Genomic DNA, 19,832 nt, shown 5'->3' with positions numbered 1-19,832 from the left:
ACACACACACACACACACACACACACACACACACACACACACACACACATATTCTGTTTGGGGTTAGGGTTTAAGAAGTGAACAGAGACATGATGAGGTGTGTTTAATGGCATACTGTACTGGAACGCTGAAGACCTGAAGCAGATGTAAATTCCAAGTCTTGTCATAATTTTTTAAGATTGTGAAATTATCAAAATGCATATGAATCAAGTTTGAATATACTGTCTGGGTGGATGAGGCTGTCCATTGTAACCATTTCTTTCTTTGGGTTCTCAGGCATGGTTCTGACAGTGTAAGAACTCTGTAACATTTAACACTGAATAAACAGTAAACCCATGGGGGGGGGGGGAAAGACTGGCCTTAACCTTGAAAGCCTACATCTAGACCCATCACCGAAAATGCCGAGATTACAAGCATGCATGAGCCACCACACCTAGTGGGGAGGTCTGGGTGTCACCATGTAATTCTGGGTGACATGAAACTTGCTATGTACACCAGACTCTTCTTGAATCCACAGAGATCCACTTGGTCCTGCCTCCAGAGAGCTGAGATTAAAGCCCATGAGCCTTTGGCAGTGATCGTTAACTGCCATTTGTGAAATAAGAAATAAACCATATTTACTTGACATTGTCACTAGAGGGTGCTAGAGTTAAAGGAAGAAAACATGGGCTAAAGAATTAAGATCCTAATTCTTTTCCTAAAAGAAATGGTTGTACTTTTCTTTATGTAAAAACCTTAAAATGCTCTTAGTAATGATATATATTGAATTTGTCAATGGTTTTTGAACTAAAGGGAAACAAGCCAGACACATCAACTGTCATACTTTTAGCACTGCAAAGAAAATGCCTGAAGAACACTACAGGCATCTATCCCAGGGAGAGGCAGGAGCTACCCAGGCTGTGCTCTTAGATCACACTGCTGACTCTGGAATCTGCTCCTGTTTTGGGGATTCCTCTCCACAGTGCAAAGCACAGCATGTTTGCTGGAAAATGCAGTCAGGTTTTATTTACCTCAATTCAGCTATTATGTTAGACAGTGTTTAATTTGTTGAGAAGAAATTGACAATTCTAGCTGATAGATTGTATTCTGCCCCAAATCTGGAACACAGTTACAACAGGATCAGCATGCTAGTTGTCAGCCCGTGGTTACAGATCTATGCCCACCACAGCCACCGTGCTGCTGAGGCTTGGATGCAAAGGGAACGGACAACTGTAAGCTCATGGGATCTTCTACACCAGGAATAATGACTCTTTGTCTCTGAGCTGGAGCTTCGTGTTCTTTCCACCAGTGTCTATGGAACTGTGGCTAATCTGTTACCCTGCAGCTGGGTAAAATCAGTTCTCAACTGTACACGACTGCCAGGCAGGTGGGCTCTGTGACATCCTGAGGGACTTTCCTGAAATCCTATTCAAGAGCTGACATCTATCAGTGGGTTCCTAAAAAATCCTCATTGCATTTTTATTTATTTATGGGGAGTGGCACATGCGTGGCATGATACACATGTGGAAATCAGAGACGAAGCTGCGAGAGATTTTTCTTCTATACTATGTAAGTTCTGAGCACTGAATTCAGCTCCTCAGTACAGGCAGTCAGTGCTTCTACCCACTGAACCACCTCACCAGCCCCTTCAGTGATCGCATGAACATACAATGCCCTGTTTTAATCTCATTTCTGCTTCAAAACTAGTGTAGCTTTTATTTTCTGTTCTGAAAAGGCAACAACAGACACTTCTACTATACTGTGTCAGACTTCAAAATGCCATTATTTAGAAAGGCTCACAATGGAGAAATGTTACTTACCAACATTTGGAAAAAAAATACTTTTAGTTCTGTCACTGATGTCCTAAAAGTTCCTCAGTAGGAAAAGGTAAATAAAAGATTCCTCCTTTAAAGTGAAACCTAGTCACTACTAAGGAAGAATCTCACTACTGATATGTAAAAACCTGCTGCCCATTCCTAATGTCTATTTAGCATTCTTCACACTTGACAGACAGCTGTGACACTAAATAAATACAACCCTGAGCTGAGCAAATCCAGCCTTGGCATGCACCAGCTCCTTACAGTACCTCAGCAGTGGTGAGGAAGACAGTATCAGTGATGTGTCTCAGTCCACAGGCCACTACCCCAAGAGCAACTCCAGGGAACACGTAGGAATTGTTGCCTTGGCCAGGAAACAGAGTCCGTCCATCTGGGAGAGTGACTGGATCAAAAGGACTGCCGCTGGCAAAGACTGCACGCCCCTGCAACACAGACACAGGCTACTCATAAGAGAAGTGAGGGTACCTGAGGACAGAACCATCTGAAGGAGGCTTAGGAATGTCTGGAGCTCAGCTCCTGGTGAGCCCGGGTGCTGTGCTGTTGGTGCTGTCAAGGGGTCAGGATGGAGTGCTTTTTACTGTTCTCTATATTAATCTGCCCAGGAATGGGCACAGCACAGGATTCCCTAAGGCTGCCACTCTGTTCTCTGCAGTGGTCCAACCACAAGCCTAGCAGCCACATCTGTAGAGACTTCTAACTGCAAACGCCTGAAGATAAAGTCAAGAGGACTCCTAGAATTTTCAAGATGGTATGCTAGGTTAGAATTTAATGTCCAGTGTCCTGGTGACTTTCACTGTTTCACAATACAGAACATTAGGTGAGATCTAAGAGAGAACTGAGGCCATCTACTTCCAACACACTGAAAGTTTTAAGTACAGCTGACCTAACGTTATGTATGTGTATGGCAGGAGCTCTAGGCTAACAAGGACTGTTGACATACACAGAAACAAAACAATTCATTACACACTTGCTGATCCAGGGCCTCCTATGTGCAAGGACTACACTATAATTCGGTTACTGCTCAAGGGCCGTGTGTTCTCCCTTGTGGATTTAGAGCTATGGAAGAATGTGAAGAAAACTCAATCCGTATATGAGATAAAAATTAAAATTACTCAGGATACTGATTGCCATCCCAGATAAGAGAGAAAAGTCATGGAGTGGCTCCTTGTCAAAAACATCATTAGCTCCAGTGATGAAGGCTTGAAACACTATTACAAAGGAGAGCTTTCAAGCTCTGGCTTGCACACAGTACCATAACTTTGTGTTGTGTTTACATTCTCTACTCTGTATTTCCAAAATAAAAGTTTTAGATGCATAAAACTAAATTTCATTTTTGTTATGACATTCTCATGTCTTTGAGAAGAGCAAAAGACCTTCTGTCAACCTATCAGTCAAGTATATGTTAGTACAAACACAGTATAAAATTAACTTTTTATTTTTAAAACAGCGAAGTATTGAGTGCCGCGGAGGACTCCATGCCAGTCTGGCTGGGTATCAGCAGAGCTGCCCAGATCCTCCACCCATGGCATCAAAATCCAAACCCAAAATTTAGCTAAGCAAAAATTAAACTGTGGTTTCATTTTGTATGCTTCAGTGCTTAGAAACAGCTAAAGATATCTTCATAACCACCCAAAGCTAAATTCTTCCCCTTTAATTTTTTTTATTTAAATCTTTCTTTCCAAGTCACTCAAGAAATCCTGTCACAAAAACACACAAAGTTGATGTGTTTCCTGAAGATGAGAAAGGGGCGTCAACTTTCATGTATCTTTCAGTTCTAATGGAGTAAGTCTGCTGTCAAGAGCAGGTGATCAGTGCCTCGAGCATCCCAAGCTTCCTGTAATGACCGACTTGATTGCTCACCTTGGTCACTCTATAGCACTGCTCTGCGGAACACTCAGCTTTGCTGGTCGGATTACTCAAAGCAAAGATGATCGGCCGCTCATTGAAGTCAGCCATATCCTTGAGAATTTGTTCAGTGAAAGCACCACCAATTGCAGCAACTCCTACGAAGGAAACAAGAAATGGGGGATGAGAACTGTATCGCTGATTACCTCTTCCAAAAGGCCCAGGCCCCCAAACAATGAGATATGGCAGCTCATTTCTAACAGGCCGTAAACAAAGCACAGAATGTTCACACTGGAGCCTAATGATGAAACAATATTGCTCAAGGCCAATAATCTGTAGGGCTACAAATCAACAAATGCCGTTATAAATCCCAGATATGGCATAGGACTCACAAACCAGAAGTCCTAGCCAATCGTTAGGAACTGTGGTTACAAGCGTTTCTATCAGGAAATGAAACCATGTCTAATACATTCTTTCTAAGCAATTCTGAGTAGACTGTAGTAACTGTGTCTTTATAAGGCCATGTTAACTATCACCTCATTCCACTGTGAGGCTGAAATAACCACCGCTTGGAAGCAGAGTAAAGCAACTAACAAACTAACATAAGGAAGGTGAAAGGTAGTAAGTTAACTGCAGAACGTGCTACATAAGACAACACTAGAGGCTTTGTGAAGTTCTTTGTGTTCTGGATCCTTATCCTCGTTACTGTCAACTATTGCAGAGTGCTTCTAAGATCAGACTGATTGAAAGTAGACAGACACAGAAAGGGAACAAACTCATAGCTTCCGTCAAGATGTGAAGCACAGAATGTGAATGTTATGCTTTTGTAAAGCAGGGTCTCATACAGCTCAGGCTGAGCTCCTGTCCTGTCCTCCCGTCTCCACTTCCCAAAGCTGGAATTCGATGGAAGGGATGTGCAACACGCACAACTACACACTACACACTGTACTGAGCACACAAAAAACTACTTGAGAACATGAGGAAGAATGGAATGATATGTGAAGTGCAAGCCCTGTATTCAAGGACGACAGAGCCCCTGGATCTCAGCATGAGTGGTATATTGTGGGCATGGTTCCTCATGGTATAGCTAGTATACTGTGGACATGATTCCTCATGGCAAGGCCATCCTGTGCACCACAGGACTTTCTACCACCATCGCAGACCTCTACCCACTACAGTTGGGCTTTTCCTTTTCTTTTCTTTCCTTTCCTTTCTTCCTCCACAATCCCCTTCACACTAAAGACAACTAAAAACCATCTCAGTGTTCTGGGGGTGAGTTTTCAACACATTCAGGAAGGGCTGTCTACCTGCGTAATGGAGCCTGGGAAAGGGTTGAGTGTGGCAGATGTCAGCAGGCTGACACAGCACAGGGCCACAGACTTCAGCTCGGATCTGGAATACACACTAGGAAGGCAGAACTGAATTATACCTCAGTGCCTATGAGGACCCCACGACTTGAGGGTGTCCATTTTCTTTCTGGATTCCAAAGGTTTAGAATTTTTAAAAAGCAAAACAATGCTAATTAGGTCATATTAAAGGAAAAAGAGTAGAAAAGCATTTACCTATGAGGGCAGTTGGTTTTATCTTTCGAACAATGGCTTCCAGGTTCTTCATTTCTTCATGTTCCTGGGCAAACACCTCTTTCTCTTCTGTGAGAGACGCACGCCCCTGAGAAATGCAAATGGGAAGTCAAAATATTGGGACTGTGTGGACCAAAGGCACAGCTAATATTACTCACCGCCCTGTGTCCTATGCATGCCATCTATTCGAGAAGCCCCCTGTCTAATGGCCACCACATTATTTCACTTGTCCCTTCTGGTTTTTCGAGATAGGGTTTCCCTGGATAGTCCTGGCTGTCCAGAACTCACTCTGTAGCCCAGGCTGGCCTCAAACTCACAGAGCTCTGCCTGCCTCTACCTCGATAGAGCTGGGATTAAAGGTGCACTCCACCATCACCGCCCAGCAAATATTCACATGGCAGATGGTGTCCCAGACAATGGTGACACAGCAATGAGCAAAACAAATCTAATGCGAGCTTTGAGATACAGGCCACACATATTAATTGCTATTTTATACACAAGGAACAGGTTCAGAGACTTTGAGTGACCCAACTTATGACAGGGATTGTCTGTAGCTGCCTTCTCACTACAGCACAGAACTGCCCTGCAAGAGCAGTTTTCCAAATGCTGAATGCCAGGCTGAATGCAAACTGTCAGGACTGAAGCCGGTGCAATCTCCTTATTTTAAAGCATGTGCATGTGCACATGCATGCATCTGTGCATGGGTGCATGCATGAATAATCATGTGTGTGTATGGGTTCATGCATAGAGTATGAACTAATAATTATTTATGGAGAGGTCAGAGACAATCTTGGCTGCTGGTCCTCATCTTTGATGTTAAGACTGAGTCCCTCTTCACCACTGTGTACCCCATAAATCAGACTAGCTGACTGCAAGCTTCCAGGAAATCTGTTTCCACTTCCCATCTTGCTGTGTGAGTTGCTAGAATTACAGACATGTGCTTTATGTGGGTTGTGGGGGTTTGAACTCAGGTCCTCAAGATTGTGTGGTAACCACTTTACCCACTGAGACATCTCTGTAGCCTAATTTTATTTCCTTTAAAAGCAATATACAGCATCTTAGAAAATCTAAAACCTATGAACTTTTTCTTCTTGTTTCCTTCTCTGTAAACAAGTAGAGCAGGAACCTACACCTCATCAGGTCACCAGGGGCTAAAGGCACGATAGAAACATGGGAAGCACTTGGGAGCATCATCAGCTGTGGTAAAGATTTCTGTGAAGAGGACAGAACATAATTCCAAGCCATCGTAATTTGGAATATTTTATCCTAGCCTGCTACAAATTGCTATTTGTGTGCCACTGCTTTGCATTGTAAATGTGACATTAGATTGAGTGACATTAGATCCCCAAAAGAGAGTATACCACTGGTCACTGCTGTATTCCAGGAAGCTTCCTCCTCCTTCCTGCTCCTGTATCATGTGCTACATCTGAGAGGCCATGAAAACAAACATCCTTTGTTCATTTACAATCAAACCTAAAGCTTCTGGTTCACACTCACTTCAGGAGAGAACAACAGCAATAGCAAGTCGGATATTTCAGCCCTTTTTTTTTGGGGGGGGATATTTTAAGATAGCCCTGGCTGTTCTGAAACTCACTCTGTAGACCAGGCTGGCCTCGAACTCAGAAATCTGCCTGCTTCTGCCTTCCAAGTGCTGGGGTTAAAGATGTGCACCACCACCGCCCGGCTCGGCCCATATTCTTATCCATCATGCTTACGTGAAAAATTATTCCAACTTTTACTTTTATCAGGAAATACCAAGTTGTTCATAAAACTATGTAATTAGTGTGTTTTAATGGTTAATCTTAAATCTAAAGGAACTTGACCAACAAAAATTTTTTAGTATTGGGAGACAGAATCCAGAGCTTCACACACCTGAGGAAATGTTTTAGGTACTAAAAAGTGTAACTGTCAAATGATTCCAGCCTTTATTTCTATTCATGAATAGACTGCCTCTTTCCTTCCAATAACGCAAGGTGATTTCAGCAGCACTGTTGCGTGAGGTCTCCAACCCACACACCTTAACTTTAATATTTCTTTTGTGTTACAAACACAAGATTTTTAATTGCTTTTTAATAACACTTAAAAATCTTTGACAATACTGAAATGTTTACAGTTCTTATAAAATGAGGGGTCCTTCGGGCACTCTTATTGACTGCTCTCAAGCACCCTGTTAACTTCACGGATAGATTTTACCTCATTTGCATAGCACCATCAACAAGGACTAGGCAGTATACCGGCACGCAAAGAACAGGTGTGCCGAATGATAAGATTTTAGGAAAAAAAAGACATGTGGTATAACAAAGAATGTCTCTCAAATGAGTCAGAGACATAGTAAAGGCAATGATTCCCAATTCCCTGTCCTCCCGCCCTGTGTCTGTGCTCTCTGCTATGAGTCTGCCGATCTGTCCACAAAAAGCGGACAATATAAATGCTCTTTAGCTCACCATGGGGTTATAGCTCAATGAACCCATCCCCAGTTAAAAATAATTCTCATTACACATAACTGTGAAACAGCATAGCTTATTGCAGCCTGCATTAAATGTGCTCAGAACCTGAGCACAAAGTGCACCTTATAACAAACAACCTTATAACATCCAACACTGTCCTTAGGGGAGAACACTGGAGTGTGAGTGCTGCTCTGCATCATAATGTTGAAAGATCCTAAGGGGAACCATTAAGTTTCAGGTGTGTCTCTTCCTTGCCTGTGTCTTCGGACTGGAATATTCAGTTGCCCCCCACTCAGTCTTAAAAAGAACTAGCGTATCCACCTGTCCCTTTGTATACTTTTGCCATTGCTTGTGGTCTGCTGCTGGGCACCAACATGGAGCAGTACGATGCAGATATGGACTCACGATGAAGAAGAGCCACACAACAAACAGCAACAGTGCTGTCCACTCTGACCCAGAGAGGTGTGAAAAGAAACCACTGTTGTGTTTCACCCAGATGTTTCGATTACTGAGAACATGCATTAGGCTACAACACTAAAGCAGCTTTAATACTGACTCTGTGTGTTGCCATTCTTCAACCTAACATTACTCCTAATGACTTTAGGAATGGATGGATCCTCTTAGTTTAATAAAATCAATGCTTTTGCAATTGCTCTTCCTCCTCAACTCCCTTACTGGTGGCAAATATTATCTTGCCTTTTTAGAAAGAGAAAAGTAATTCTTGTCGTGAAAACAACAACAACAACAAAATTGGAATCATTTGGTAGTTATGGTTTTTAATATCTAAACCATTTCTGAACAATTTCTGAAAGCAGTGTGAACTACAATTCATGGTTAGTTTCAGTCTTACACAGTAAAATTTCCAGTAGAGATACCAAATACATTTCTGGCTTGGGAAGGCATATTTCCGGGAACAGTAACTCAGCTGCAAGCATTCTAAACAAAACATGATACAATTCTGGCTTACTATTCTCCACAGAAATGCACCCTTGGTTGCAGTTGTAAAAGCAAGAAACCAGCCTATGTTCTATGGCCCTGGGAGACAAATACTACAGAACTCCACATAGCTCTCAACCTGACCTCTATGTAAAAGGTCAAAGGCCAAGCTAAATCCACCGCTTTCCTCAGCTTGCATGTCTGTCCAGAGTGTCTGTATTGAACACATCAGTTGCTAAATGAATGCACCCTCACTACAGGCTATGAGAAATGCAAACCACAAAGTGTCAGTCACAGGGCTCTTCTGGAAACACGTGGTCACAGTATTCTGGCTGAGGTGGGCACAGCATGGGAGACCAGCATGGCAGACTGGCAACAGATGGGTGCTAAGTACCAGGCAGTAGCCAACCACTGTGTAGGTCAACTCTCCTGTTTGTGAGATTGAGTCCTTGCACTGGCAGTGGGACAGAGGACTTTCCTAATACAAATCTGCATCACAAAAGGTTCTCCAAAGCTTTGTGTGAGCCTCCATCTCAGGGATCTGCCTTTCTGGCTGTCTCTACAGTTGAGGGAATCTGTCTAACTGCACCACCTTCTCTAACAGAGAAAAATAGATTCCTAAGCTCCAGCCATCCAGGGGTGTTATAGTCCTTAAGGATGCTGAGGAAATGGCTCCCACCCAGAGAACTAACCACTGAACCGTCTGCCCATTGGCACCTTCATATGCCAGTTTTTTTTATTTCCACTTGTAAAATGGAAATATTAAAATGTTTAGGAAAGTGTCTATATAATCAATAAAATCAATAATTTTGATTTATTACATTTGCTTATTTAATGCAGGTGCTTATTTAATGGGGGTGGATCCCAGGCCTTACTAAGCTGAGGAAATGCTGCACCTCAATGCTGTAGCCCATACCTATGTTGCATTACTTTATGTCCAAATATTGAAAACCTTCCCATGAGGTCCTAGAGAATTCTATCAACACTCGTTCTCCTGGACCTTGGCTTGTTTTGTTTACTGTTTGTTTATATTTCTCATTTTTAGTGATACCATTTCCATTTAGTCTGTAATATGTACAGGATTTACCTTCCACATAAAGGCTGTACTCACTAGATTCTTTGCAGCCTGGAGTAACATCAATACCTTCTGGACAGATGGAAGGGCGGAAACTGCTCAATTACTGAATCATGTCCTTACTAAGCAGTGATTCACAGACCCTCAGCCCCTCCCGAGCCCCTCGGTGGGGAGCAGAGGCAGCTGTGCAGCATCTTGCTCCCAGCACATCCAGGGTCTTTCTCCATCCGTCTACACTGCCAGATGATCCCCCTGCCTCTCTACCACCGTGCCTGGAGGTCTCCTGGCACACAGTTTCATGTAAAGAGGAGTTTCTTCATTTGCATATATGAAAACAACACCAAGGAGACTTTGTCCTGACAAGTGCTTATCTTTCAGTCATAAAACATCTACAACCAAAAAAGTGTCTGGCTGAGCATGACGGAGCACGCCTGCCATCGCAGCATGCAGGAGAGTAAGGCAGAAGTCGGTGGCCAGCATGAGCTACACAGCGATACCCTGGTGTGAACAACAACCAAACTGTGTACACAATTTTTAAAAATTGGTAATAACATAAATTATACCATGTTACTTTATTTATGTTATATTTTATATATATATTAAAGTTTTTATAAGATTTAGGAAAAGGAGAAAGATACAGAAGAGCTTTCAGCTTCACAAAGGTAGAACTGGGCTGTGAGCGCTCCGGCCCCTCTACCCACTGCAGGGCTTTTGAGTGTCTGCCGCACCTTGCTTTCTCCACCTACGAACTGGCTGGATCATTTATGATGTCAAACAGATTAACTATACTTGAGCTTTTTCCCAAACTGAGAGAACAACAATAACCTAAGGAAAACCAGACTCCTCAGCTTGGCTTCCAGGACTAATTCAATTCTAACTCAATCCCTGAGTGAGGCCTCATGTGTCCTTTTCAAAACATTGTAAAGTATTAAGGGAACAGAGACACAGCTCCACACTGTCTCTCTTGGCAGTCTGATCAGGTCCTTTCATCTTTTAGGGTCTCTTCAAATTGGACCAAGCCAGGATTCACGGCATCGATATAGAAAGGAATTTCAGAAGTAGTCAATTTGGAGCAAAATTGAAGATTTAATTTAAAATACTACTACTACTACTACTACTATAATAATAATAATAATAATAATAATTAATAATAATATGTTGAGGGTAACGCGTGTGCTACCTACAGTACAAGTGTGGAGACCAAAGAACAACTTGTGAGAGTTGGTTTTCCCCTACATGGACTCTGGGGATTGAACTGCGGTCTCCAAACTTGCACTGCAAGCGCCGTTACCTACTGAGCCATCACGCTGGCCCATATGTGGAGACGTTATTAAAGATATTTTACAAGCTTAAGCCCAAGTGCTGGAGAAAAAGAGAGTCCTGGAAAGAAAGGCATACCTAAGAGAATGATGTGGGCTTCCCCATGAGAAACCACACACAGAGCGTGGGCTCCTAAAGGTAGAGTCACAGCTGCGATACAATTAAGCATATATACTCTTCTGGTGTTACATTTTTTATGTTCTCTCCCCTTTGGTAAGTGAGGTTCTAGAGTGGCTCCAGGGTTGCCTTGGGTAAGTGGTAACCTGATACAATAAAATCAGACTTGGACTGAATAAGTTCTGTTCTTTCTTTTTCCTGTAAGTAGGTTTCTTCTAAGATTCCTAGAAAACCACAGATCAGTCAGGACAAGGCTGTGAGTAGCACATCATTGGACTAGCATTCTTGCTTCCCCACTGGGAGAGGCTTCAGCTGGATGCCCGGGCAAGAGGTTCCTCTTCCATCTGTCCCCAAGATTTCCCCTCTCTTTCTATCCTGCCTCAGTTTCCCTCCAAGTGATGAGGAAAGACTAGCTGGTTTTGAGAATCAGTATTCTAGATGATTAGTCATAATCCTATCAGATATACTTCTTCAAGACATAATTTTCCAGAAAACTATAAAATGATGCATTCAGACAAGAAGAAATGAACACGTAAGTTTGTAATCAAAGATTTCTGGTAATACTGTTGTGGAAACATTTATGTCAAAATTAATGAAAACACTTATGTACTTAGAACCTCTAATTTCCCTAGAATGCGAAGTAAACTGTAAGGAGTCATCAGCACTGCACTGAACAACTCCAGTATACAGTTTTAAGTAAGTCTGTCGCTTATCTCCATGAAAATGGAAAGATGTGTGTTTTATTGCAGACATCTTACTTTATTAATCACAGAAAGCACTGGCAGGTCTTGGCCATGGAAGGCAGAACTTGGCAGAATGTACTCCAACTAGTAAGATGCATCAATCTCCCACAGCCCGGTCCTCACGGATTCTTTTCCTGGTGTGACTTACAAATGCTGACTGAACACTGAAAGACAGCCAGGAGTCACGGAACAGTAACATTAGCATTGCTGAAGGGCTCTACTGGACACAGGCAGAACCAAGAGAGACAGAACTCTTGTGCTGACTATTTTCCATGCCACTTTTGCAGTTGGTTTGATGGCGGAGTTTAAAGAAACAACTGGAATGGGGCAGCCCTGTCTACTGCAGCTGTTGCCTATAACTTTTCTACAGTTCTATGTTTCTAAAGTTTTCCTCCTTCCCCGACCTAAAACATACTCCTATGCCGGTCACCTCACCTATATATACAAAATGTCTCTTTTTTTCTTTGTTTCCCTTGCTATAGACAGATAGATACTGGAGTCTTGGGGGACCCAGATGGGGTTTCCAGGTCCTGAGTTGGACCAAAGATACACACATGGTAGAAATAAGACAACTGATTAATAAAGATGGCACTCCCCAGCAAGGAATTACATGTGTGTATTCATGCATGTATGTATCTTTATGTGTGTGTACGTATAATATATAATGTACGAGTATACACATGTGTGGTATATGTGTGTATGTGCATGTGGGTATATATAATGTGTGAGCACATACATGTATGTGTGAGTGTGTGTTATGTATGTATGCATGTATGTGCCCAGTGGTGCTAGTGTCTGTGTCGAGCAGATTGAGCTATCTGTATTATGATGGGCATTTTTTTCTGCATATGTTGTTACATATCAACCATATGTTACATGTCAACCTTTGGTCGGAGGGGTTTCCAGTCTTTTACTGTCACTGGTTGCTTTTGCACATTTGTACACATGCACACTCACATACACGCACACACATGTGCACATATGCACACACATGAACTCATGCCCCACTCACTCTCTTGCCATCACCTCATTTCTTCCCTTTCAGGAACAGTTACTTTTTGCGGTCTTTTAGCAAAGGGTTCATAGAGATCTGTTTATCCAGAAAACCCAGATTTGGTAGTCTGCCTCCTTTTCCTCTATCCCTGCTCCCCCCTTCATTTCTTCCTTCTGTCCTTGTGGCAAACATACTGGGAATAGTTAGAAGTTTCTTCGCCAGGTTGTCTCTTTAATCCCCCACTATGTTGTGCTGACTCTTACTACAAGAATTTGCAACCAGATTGAACATGCATTTTCAAACACAACTAAGATAGATATAAGGCTACAGGAAGTGAACTCCACCAATAATAATCCTGCATGTTAAATATCAATAGTCATTATTTTCTGTTTAAAAAAACACATGCATATAATCAATGAGTGTTATGAATACCTACAAATGCATACGTCATCTTTTACTTGAATTGAAAAGGAAGAAAGTAATCAAACCGGATACTTGTTTCTAAGCTACAAAGTCTCTCCGAGCATATGTAAAGTGTCATCACTGTTGAGTGGTACAGTGCCACTCTCAGATTCTGACAGAACAGAGGAAAGAGAAACGTCACAGAGCTTGGAGTTTCTAGCCCTAAGCATTTTTTTTTCAAAAAGAAATAATAATACTATCCCAACTATATGATAGCATATAACATGCCCATGTTCACTATCTCTTCTACAAGAGCTAAGTAACTATAAACAGAAAAACACAGTGAAGTAAATTACATAGAATAGAAGAAAATAAAACTGAAGTCAAATCACCCTGAAGCCAGCCTGTTCCATGAATGTGAGTTCACAGCACACTCCCTGCTTTAGTGATCTGATTAAGCACAGGGCTGGCTCATTAGCAAAAGTCTCTTAAGCAATGGGCTGAGTGTGGCCCAGTCTGTGTTGTGGCCTCCTGTCCACTCTGGCAACACTGCGAGAGACTGCTCAGCTGACAGTTCTGTCCCTCACATCATTCTTTCTTGTTGTCATCTGGGAAGATTTTTATAGATGTGTGTATTTAGTAAGTACTGGACTATTTATATTAAAATGTATTAATTTAGGTGATTAAACTGATAGCAATTAGTTCTTGCTATAAAATACTAAAGTAGGGTATTTAAAGATCACCAGTAACCCAATAACTGATCCCAACTATACTAGCACTGACGAGTTCTGTTTTATATTAGTGTACAGGCTAGCTATTAAGTATACAACAGTCTTTTAAAACATAACTTCATCTTACCAAGTATAATATACATACATATATGTATATATACCTATATACATACACACACACACACCTTGTAACATTGGCAGGTGAAGGACATGAAGTAAACGTTGCTGGCTGGGTCTAACCAACAACTTTAGTCATTCCTAGTACTGCAGTCCATGGAACCTAGAGTGTCAGCTCAGTGGACCTATGTTAAAGTTATGCTAACAGCTATGGATGCTTGTGTGGATTTCACATTAAAATGTCACTCATGAACTCCCACTATGTGGGCTCTGAATGCCATACATTCCTGAGACAACATGATTTATGTAGTTGCTTTTCGTGGCATCTAACATCCCTCTTTCCAGCTCTGATCTTATCCTAAAGGTCAGTCCTGGATTTCAATGGATGGCAGGATACTCCCGCTGTCGTCTCCACAGGAATCCTGAGCTTGCTTTGTGTCAGCTCATCTCACTGTGTCCCCTCAAACTAGCTTCCCTTTACTCTCTCTATACCTAGACACCTTGGGGTGCAGCACACCTCTTCTCTACCCCGCTCCTCCTTCCCACTTCCTAAGCTCTCAGAACACCAGCCCTTCCTTGTAAACATCTATGGAGTCAAGCCTCTCTCACTCACGCCTCTGATAATTTTTGTGGATTATTGCAGCAGCTCTGAATCTAGTTTATTTTTTCTCACTCTAACTCCTCTCAAACCATCCTCCACAATGCCATCAGAATGACTGAAAAGGCAAGTTGTCTCTGCTCACTGCTCTTCAGGACTCACGAGTCATACGTCCCCTGTGACACCTGCCATGTCTTTCCTTTCCACTCTAACACTCGGTCTCTTACAGCAGAGTAAGGTACATGCTGTGTCTTCACCAGAAAGCTGCTCATTCATTTACTCAGTGAACTACTATCATGTATGACTAGTTACGCATGTGACTTGGAAGATCCAGAGGGGACACACGACCCTCAGTTTCTGCCAGGACTCTCCATGGCCTGCCACCATCACTTTCCTTTCAGTTTCATGTCCAGGGAATTTTGGGTCTCTGGAGACCCCACAGTAATTCCAAACTCTTCCTTGTCAACTTAGCCTTGGAAAGGCCTGTGCCTCAGTCTTCCCTCCCTCCTTGTCTCCCTCACGCACGGTGACATTTCTGTAACAGTGCTTTCCTATCTCTCTGTGATTGGTAACTTGACTTTTCCCCCTTATGCTGTGAGTGTCCTGAAATCAAGTGCCTTATTATGTACTTACTAAAATCTAGAACAACTGTTTAGTGGAAACTTTTACTCAGTGAACATTATTTCCCAACTGCAATATCTGTCATGTGACCATGGTATATAATTGTTTATAAGCATTCTGATTCTTAAAAGCAACAAGTCCTAGAAAACTAAACTTGCTGGTGCCCAGGCCTGGTGTGCATGCCTTTAATCCTAGCACTTAGGAGGGAGAGGCAGGCAGGTCTCTGGGAGTTGGAGGACAGCCTTGTCTAGATAACAAGGCCCAGGCCATCCAGGGTTACAGAGTGAGACCCTAACTCAACAGAGTAAGCTACACTCAACACTTAAATTGACAGCTCTACATATACTTTCTCTTCCTTTAAGACAAAATTTATCAATTATGCAAATTTTAAACATTTTTCTGGCTTTTAATAATTACAATTGTTAAAAATTTGGAATATACAAAAACAGCCCTACAAACAAAGTAAGTTTCCAGACCAAGGGGCATAGCTCAGTAGTGCAGCATTTGCCTAGGACGCGTGAAGCCCTGGGCTCAGAGGCTAGCATCATAAAATAACAACTGCAGTAAGAGCATAGGAAAGTCTAATGCAGCTGAGATTTATCTTCTGTGTCTTTCAGACATCACACATTTAAATCATGTACTGTATAAAATATGCATTTTCTTTTTATCTGACACACTACATCATTAAGATGTTATTTAATGCTCTTTGAAAATAGTATTAAACATTTCTATTACACTTGTGGCTATTCCACAATCTATTTGACAATTATATTTTGGAAGTATAAAGATCACCATTAAAATTAATATATGATTAAACATCACTACTGCAAATACTGTCTTAATAATATCCCACATCTAAAACAATGTCTACATGCTAATTCCAGGACAGACTTCCTAAAACAGAAACTACTGGCTCAGCAGTGCAAACTTTCCACAGCTCTGGGTACACCTGAGTTTCATTCAGATCATTTCCATGCGGTACTGCAGAAGACACAGCTATCTCTGGTCAATCGTCACACAAAAGGGGGTTAGGTGTACTTTATAGCAGTTTTTTAAAAAGTGGCACACCAGGAAGTAACAGTAATATAGCTGCCAGGTTACATACTTGTTCCTACTAAGTTTTCACAAGAATCATACAGATGAAGCCTTTCTGTCACCATAAATGGGAAACTGGCTTATTCCAATAGCCAATGGACGAAAGTCCCTCCCATGAAAATCCCTTCCAAGCCTTCAAGAACTCAGGCAAAGTAGCAGGTAAGTGGGCAGCCCTCTCTTCTCCTTCCTTCCTAATTGGCTGAGTAACAGACAGCTTTTCATAGAGTGTGCTGTGTCAGTGTCTGCATCCAACTTCCTCCATGAAAAACTGAACCAGTTCCAGTAGACACTCAATTCTATTAATAAACAGAAGGCATTCCTGAGACAGTTTTCCTCTTCATTCAGGAGCATTATTAGTAAATCTAAATGGCAAGGCTTGTGGGTGTGTGTGTGTGTGTGTGGGTGTATGCACAGGTATGCAGGTGCATGTATAATGTAAGGGTTTATGTGGAGGTCAAAGGACAACTTCAGGAAGAGCTCCTTACCCCCACCTACCATTTCCCTGTTTCATACGGGTTCCCTTACTAACCTAGATAGACACTTACCTAGTAGGTTATACTAGCTGGCCCGAGAGCTCCAGGGACCCATCCATCTCAGTCTTCTTAGCACTGGGATTCCAAGCTTGAGCCACTGTGCTTGGCTTTTTGAAATTTAGGTTTTGGAGCTTGAACACAGGTACTTGTCCGAGTATAGTCAGTGCATCACTAACTGATCTCTCCAACCCATAAATGCTAATCTTTTAACACTGCATCTTAAAGGGGCAGTGAGAACAATGGCAGTCTGTGGAATGGTCATTAGAACAGGCATACACAGTGACTTTTTTTCTTACCTTAACTATTAATCCTTTTGAGTCAACCAACCATATCTTTTTTCTAGCTTCCTCCTTTGATAAACCTTCCTTCTCCATGGCCATAACAATCAGGTGAGCAATCCCCAAAGCAGCCTGAAAAGAAGGTATGAAGTTAAGGACTTTAAAACCTGTTCCACATATCTTATCAAGGGTTACTCATCACCCAGTTTTGTCCATTAGTGAGGAATTGCAAAACAGCTCTGTCCACTGAGTTTCAGAGCTTTAGTCATTAATTGGTACAAGGAACTAAGCATTTTTGTCACATTTGGGTGCAAAATGACCAACATTAACTTCTTTTAATTACAACGCAACCACTATGATACAGTTTGCGAGTCAGCACAGATATGACAGAGACACCCCAAATGCCAGTATATCTGATCCAATAAAACACTACCTTTAGCCCAATAACCAGCCAGCCTGGCTCATTGGATCGTATGGCTCACTGTCAGGACTAAAGAGGCCTGCTCACTTGGATGGGATCTTGACCAATTAGACAACAGCATAAAACTGAAAGGAAATATATGTTGCCCAGCATTTATTCACTGTCATTTAGCCAAAGTATTGCAGAATCTCTCCCAGTGTTAAAAAAACCATCTTATCTGGAATTTGATGAAGAGTGCAATAATCTGTGAAATGCCACAGACCTCACGTTTTCTGGAACAAACCAAGGCCCATGAGTCAGCAAACCAGGAATATTGCTATTCCTGCTGAGAATAAAGAACTGACCTGGGTTATTCACTAGAAACTTCTGGAAATAGAGAAGACCTTACCAGAATAAAGGCAGCAAGGGACAACTAGAAAATGAGGCCCTTACATATCAGAGCCGCTACATAGGCTGGGTTGTAATCTGTTTGAAAGTGGATCTGTTATTTCATTCTGAATGCTTTAACATACTCACTGTAGTTCTGGGTCTTGTGTTTAAATAAAAATGCAGAATACACATTTCTGCCCACAGGACATCTTGTTTTGTTTATAAGAATATTAAGTTTAATTTTTTTTCTCAAAATGACTGTCTAGCCATAGTATTTTCTCATTTTTGTATTCTGTAACTCTAGAGAGATTTGAAAGTTTTCTCACAAAAAACATTTTATTCTGTTTGGAAAGTGAATTAGCTTTCTTCTTTTAAATGAGTATTAACAATGATTTCAAAAAACTATATAATTTGACCTTATACAATTTTTGTATAATGATTTCAAATGTCTTGATTATAATGTTGAATAGTTTTGATGTACTATGTATCTTTAATTCAAAATGATATTTTTAAAAAACATTTACAGTTATATATGTACAGGTTGGACTGTGCGTGTGTCTATGAATACTCTCAACTATGACAGTGGGGGATCAAGTATATTAATTTAAATACTGAAATTGTCATATACAACACACATTGGAAACTTCATTCTGTATCAAGCCTTAAGCATGAATAACAAAGTCAAGGGTAAAATTTGATAATCTCTTGAATTTAAACTGTGAAAATGTTTTTACATTTCCAGAGTCTCCTACAATGATGTAAGATGACTTAAAACTTAGAGAATCTTCTGTCTATAGCTGTACTCTAACTCTATGTGAGCACCTGAGGCCTGGTGCCAGCACTGGGCTAAAGTTAGCTGCATGTCAGTTAAGATGCAGGAAACAGTACACAGGGCAGATACCTCTCCAGCTCCCTGGAACAGCACTGTCTGATCAGAGAGCTTGTTCTTGGTTATTCGAAGAGCTGCAAGGAGACCCGCAACCGCGACAGACGCTGTTCCTAAAACAAGTGATAAATATCCTTGAGCAAGCCTCGGTCAGCTCCTGCCACGTTCTAAGCCTTTATTCGCATCTTCAAATCATTACATCACAGAGTTACAGGGACAGAAAGAGAACCTGTGTTTAACTGTCCCCATGCTAGCATATGGCAAGGGACATCAATATTTTAGGACAGTGGCTGAAATCCTTGAAAACTCTTCAAAAAGGAGACTCGGAGGCTCATTTTGAGAGGATAACATGAGTTTAGGTTCTGCTTGGTTTTCATTTTAGTTTTAGATTTTTAAGGCAGCATCCCCTGTAGTCCTGGAAGAACTCTCAAACTAGCAAGCCTTCTGCCTCAGCTAGCTAAGTGCTGAGATTGCAGGTATATGTCACCATGCCTGCCTCTGCCTCCTAACTGCTAGGATTGCAGGCATATGTCACCACCTCTGGACTGAGTTTGGATATGATGTAGATTTCAGTTCATTTGCTTACCAGATAGAAGAATTTAGAAATAATTCTGTATATCTGTTTTACTCATTTGTAAAAATAATTTTATTGTATGACACAGAAGAGAAATTCATGCTGCTGAATTTTTCTACCTAAATATTCTTGAGGCTTTGACATCTACACAAAGGAGGCACATAGTAAATGCTACTGATGGGGTGGAGGCAATGGTGTTCAAACATATTTGGAATTTCATGGTTAAATTTGAACAATTAGCCATTAACAGCAATTGAAATCTGGTCTTTACTGTATCCTTTAACTGTCATTTTACCACTAATTCCTACCAGACCCTAGTTGCTAACTGAATGC

At 41.5% G+C, this 19,832-nt stretch overlaps 1 protein-coding gene across 2 annotated transcripts in view; it reads right to left on the bottom strand.

Moving 5' to 3' along the window:
- The window catches only part of Me1 (malic enzyme 1), a 118,877-nt gene that overhangs the window by 12,445 nt on the left and 86,600 nt on the right, over positions 1-19,832 (bottom strand). For both annotated transcript variants that reach the window (XM_028756186.1, XM_028756187.1), the window contains exons 8-12: positions 18,941-19,038; positions 17,268-17,381; positions 5,225-5,330; positions 3,678-3,820; positions 2,066-2,239 (exon numbers count right to left, since the gene is read on the bottom strand). In XM_028756186.1, the coding sequence (XP_028612019.1) occupies positions 2,066-2,239; positions 3,678-3,820; positions 5,225-5,330; positions 17,268-17,381; positions 18,941-19,038 (635 nt within the window). The remainder of the gene's footprint in view (positions 1-2,065; positions 2,240-3,677; positions 3,821-5,224; positions 5,331-17,267; positions 17,382-18,940; positions 19,039-19,832) is intronic.

This window comes from Grammomys surdaster, unplaced genomic scaffold, assembly GCF_004785775.1.
Source record: "Grammomys surdaster isolate TR1022 unplaced genomic scaffold, NIH_TR_1.0 126113, whole genome shotgun sequence".
Lineage (NCBI taxonomy): Eukaryota > Metazoa > Chordata > Mammalia > Rodentia > Muridae > Grammomys > Grammomys surdaster.
This window is presented reverse-complemented; position numbering and strand designations above follow the sequence as displayed.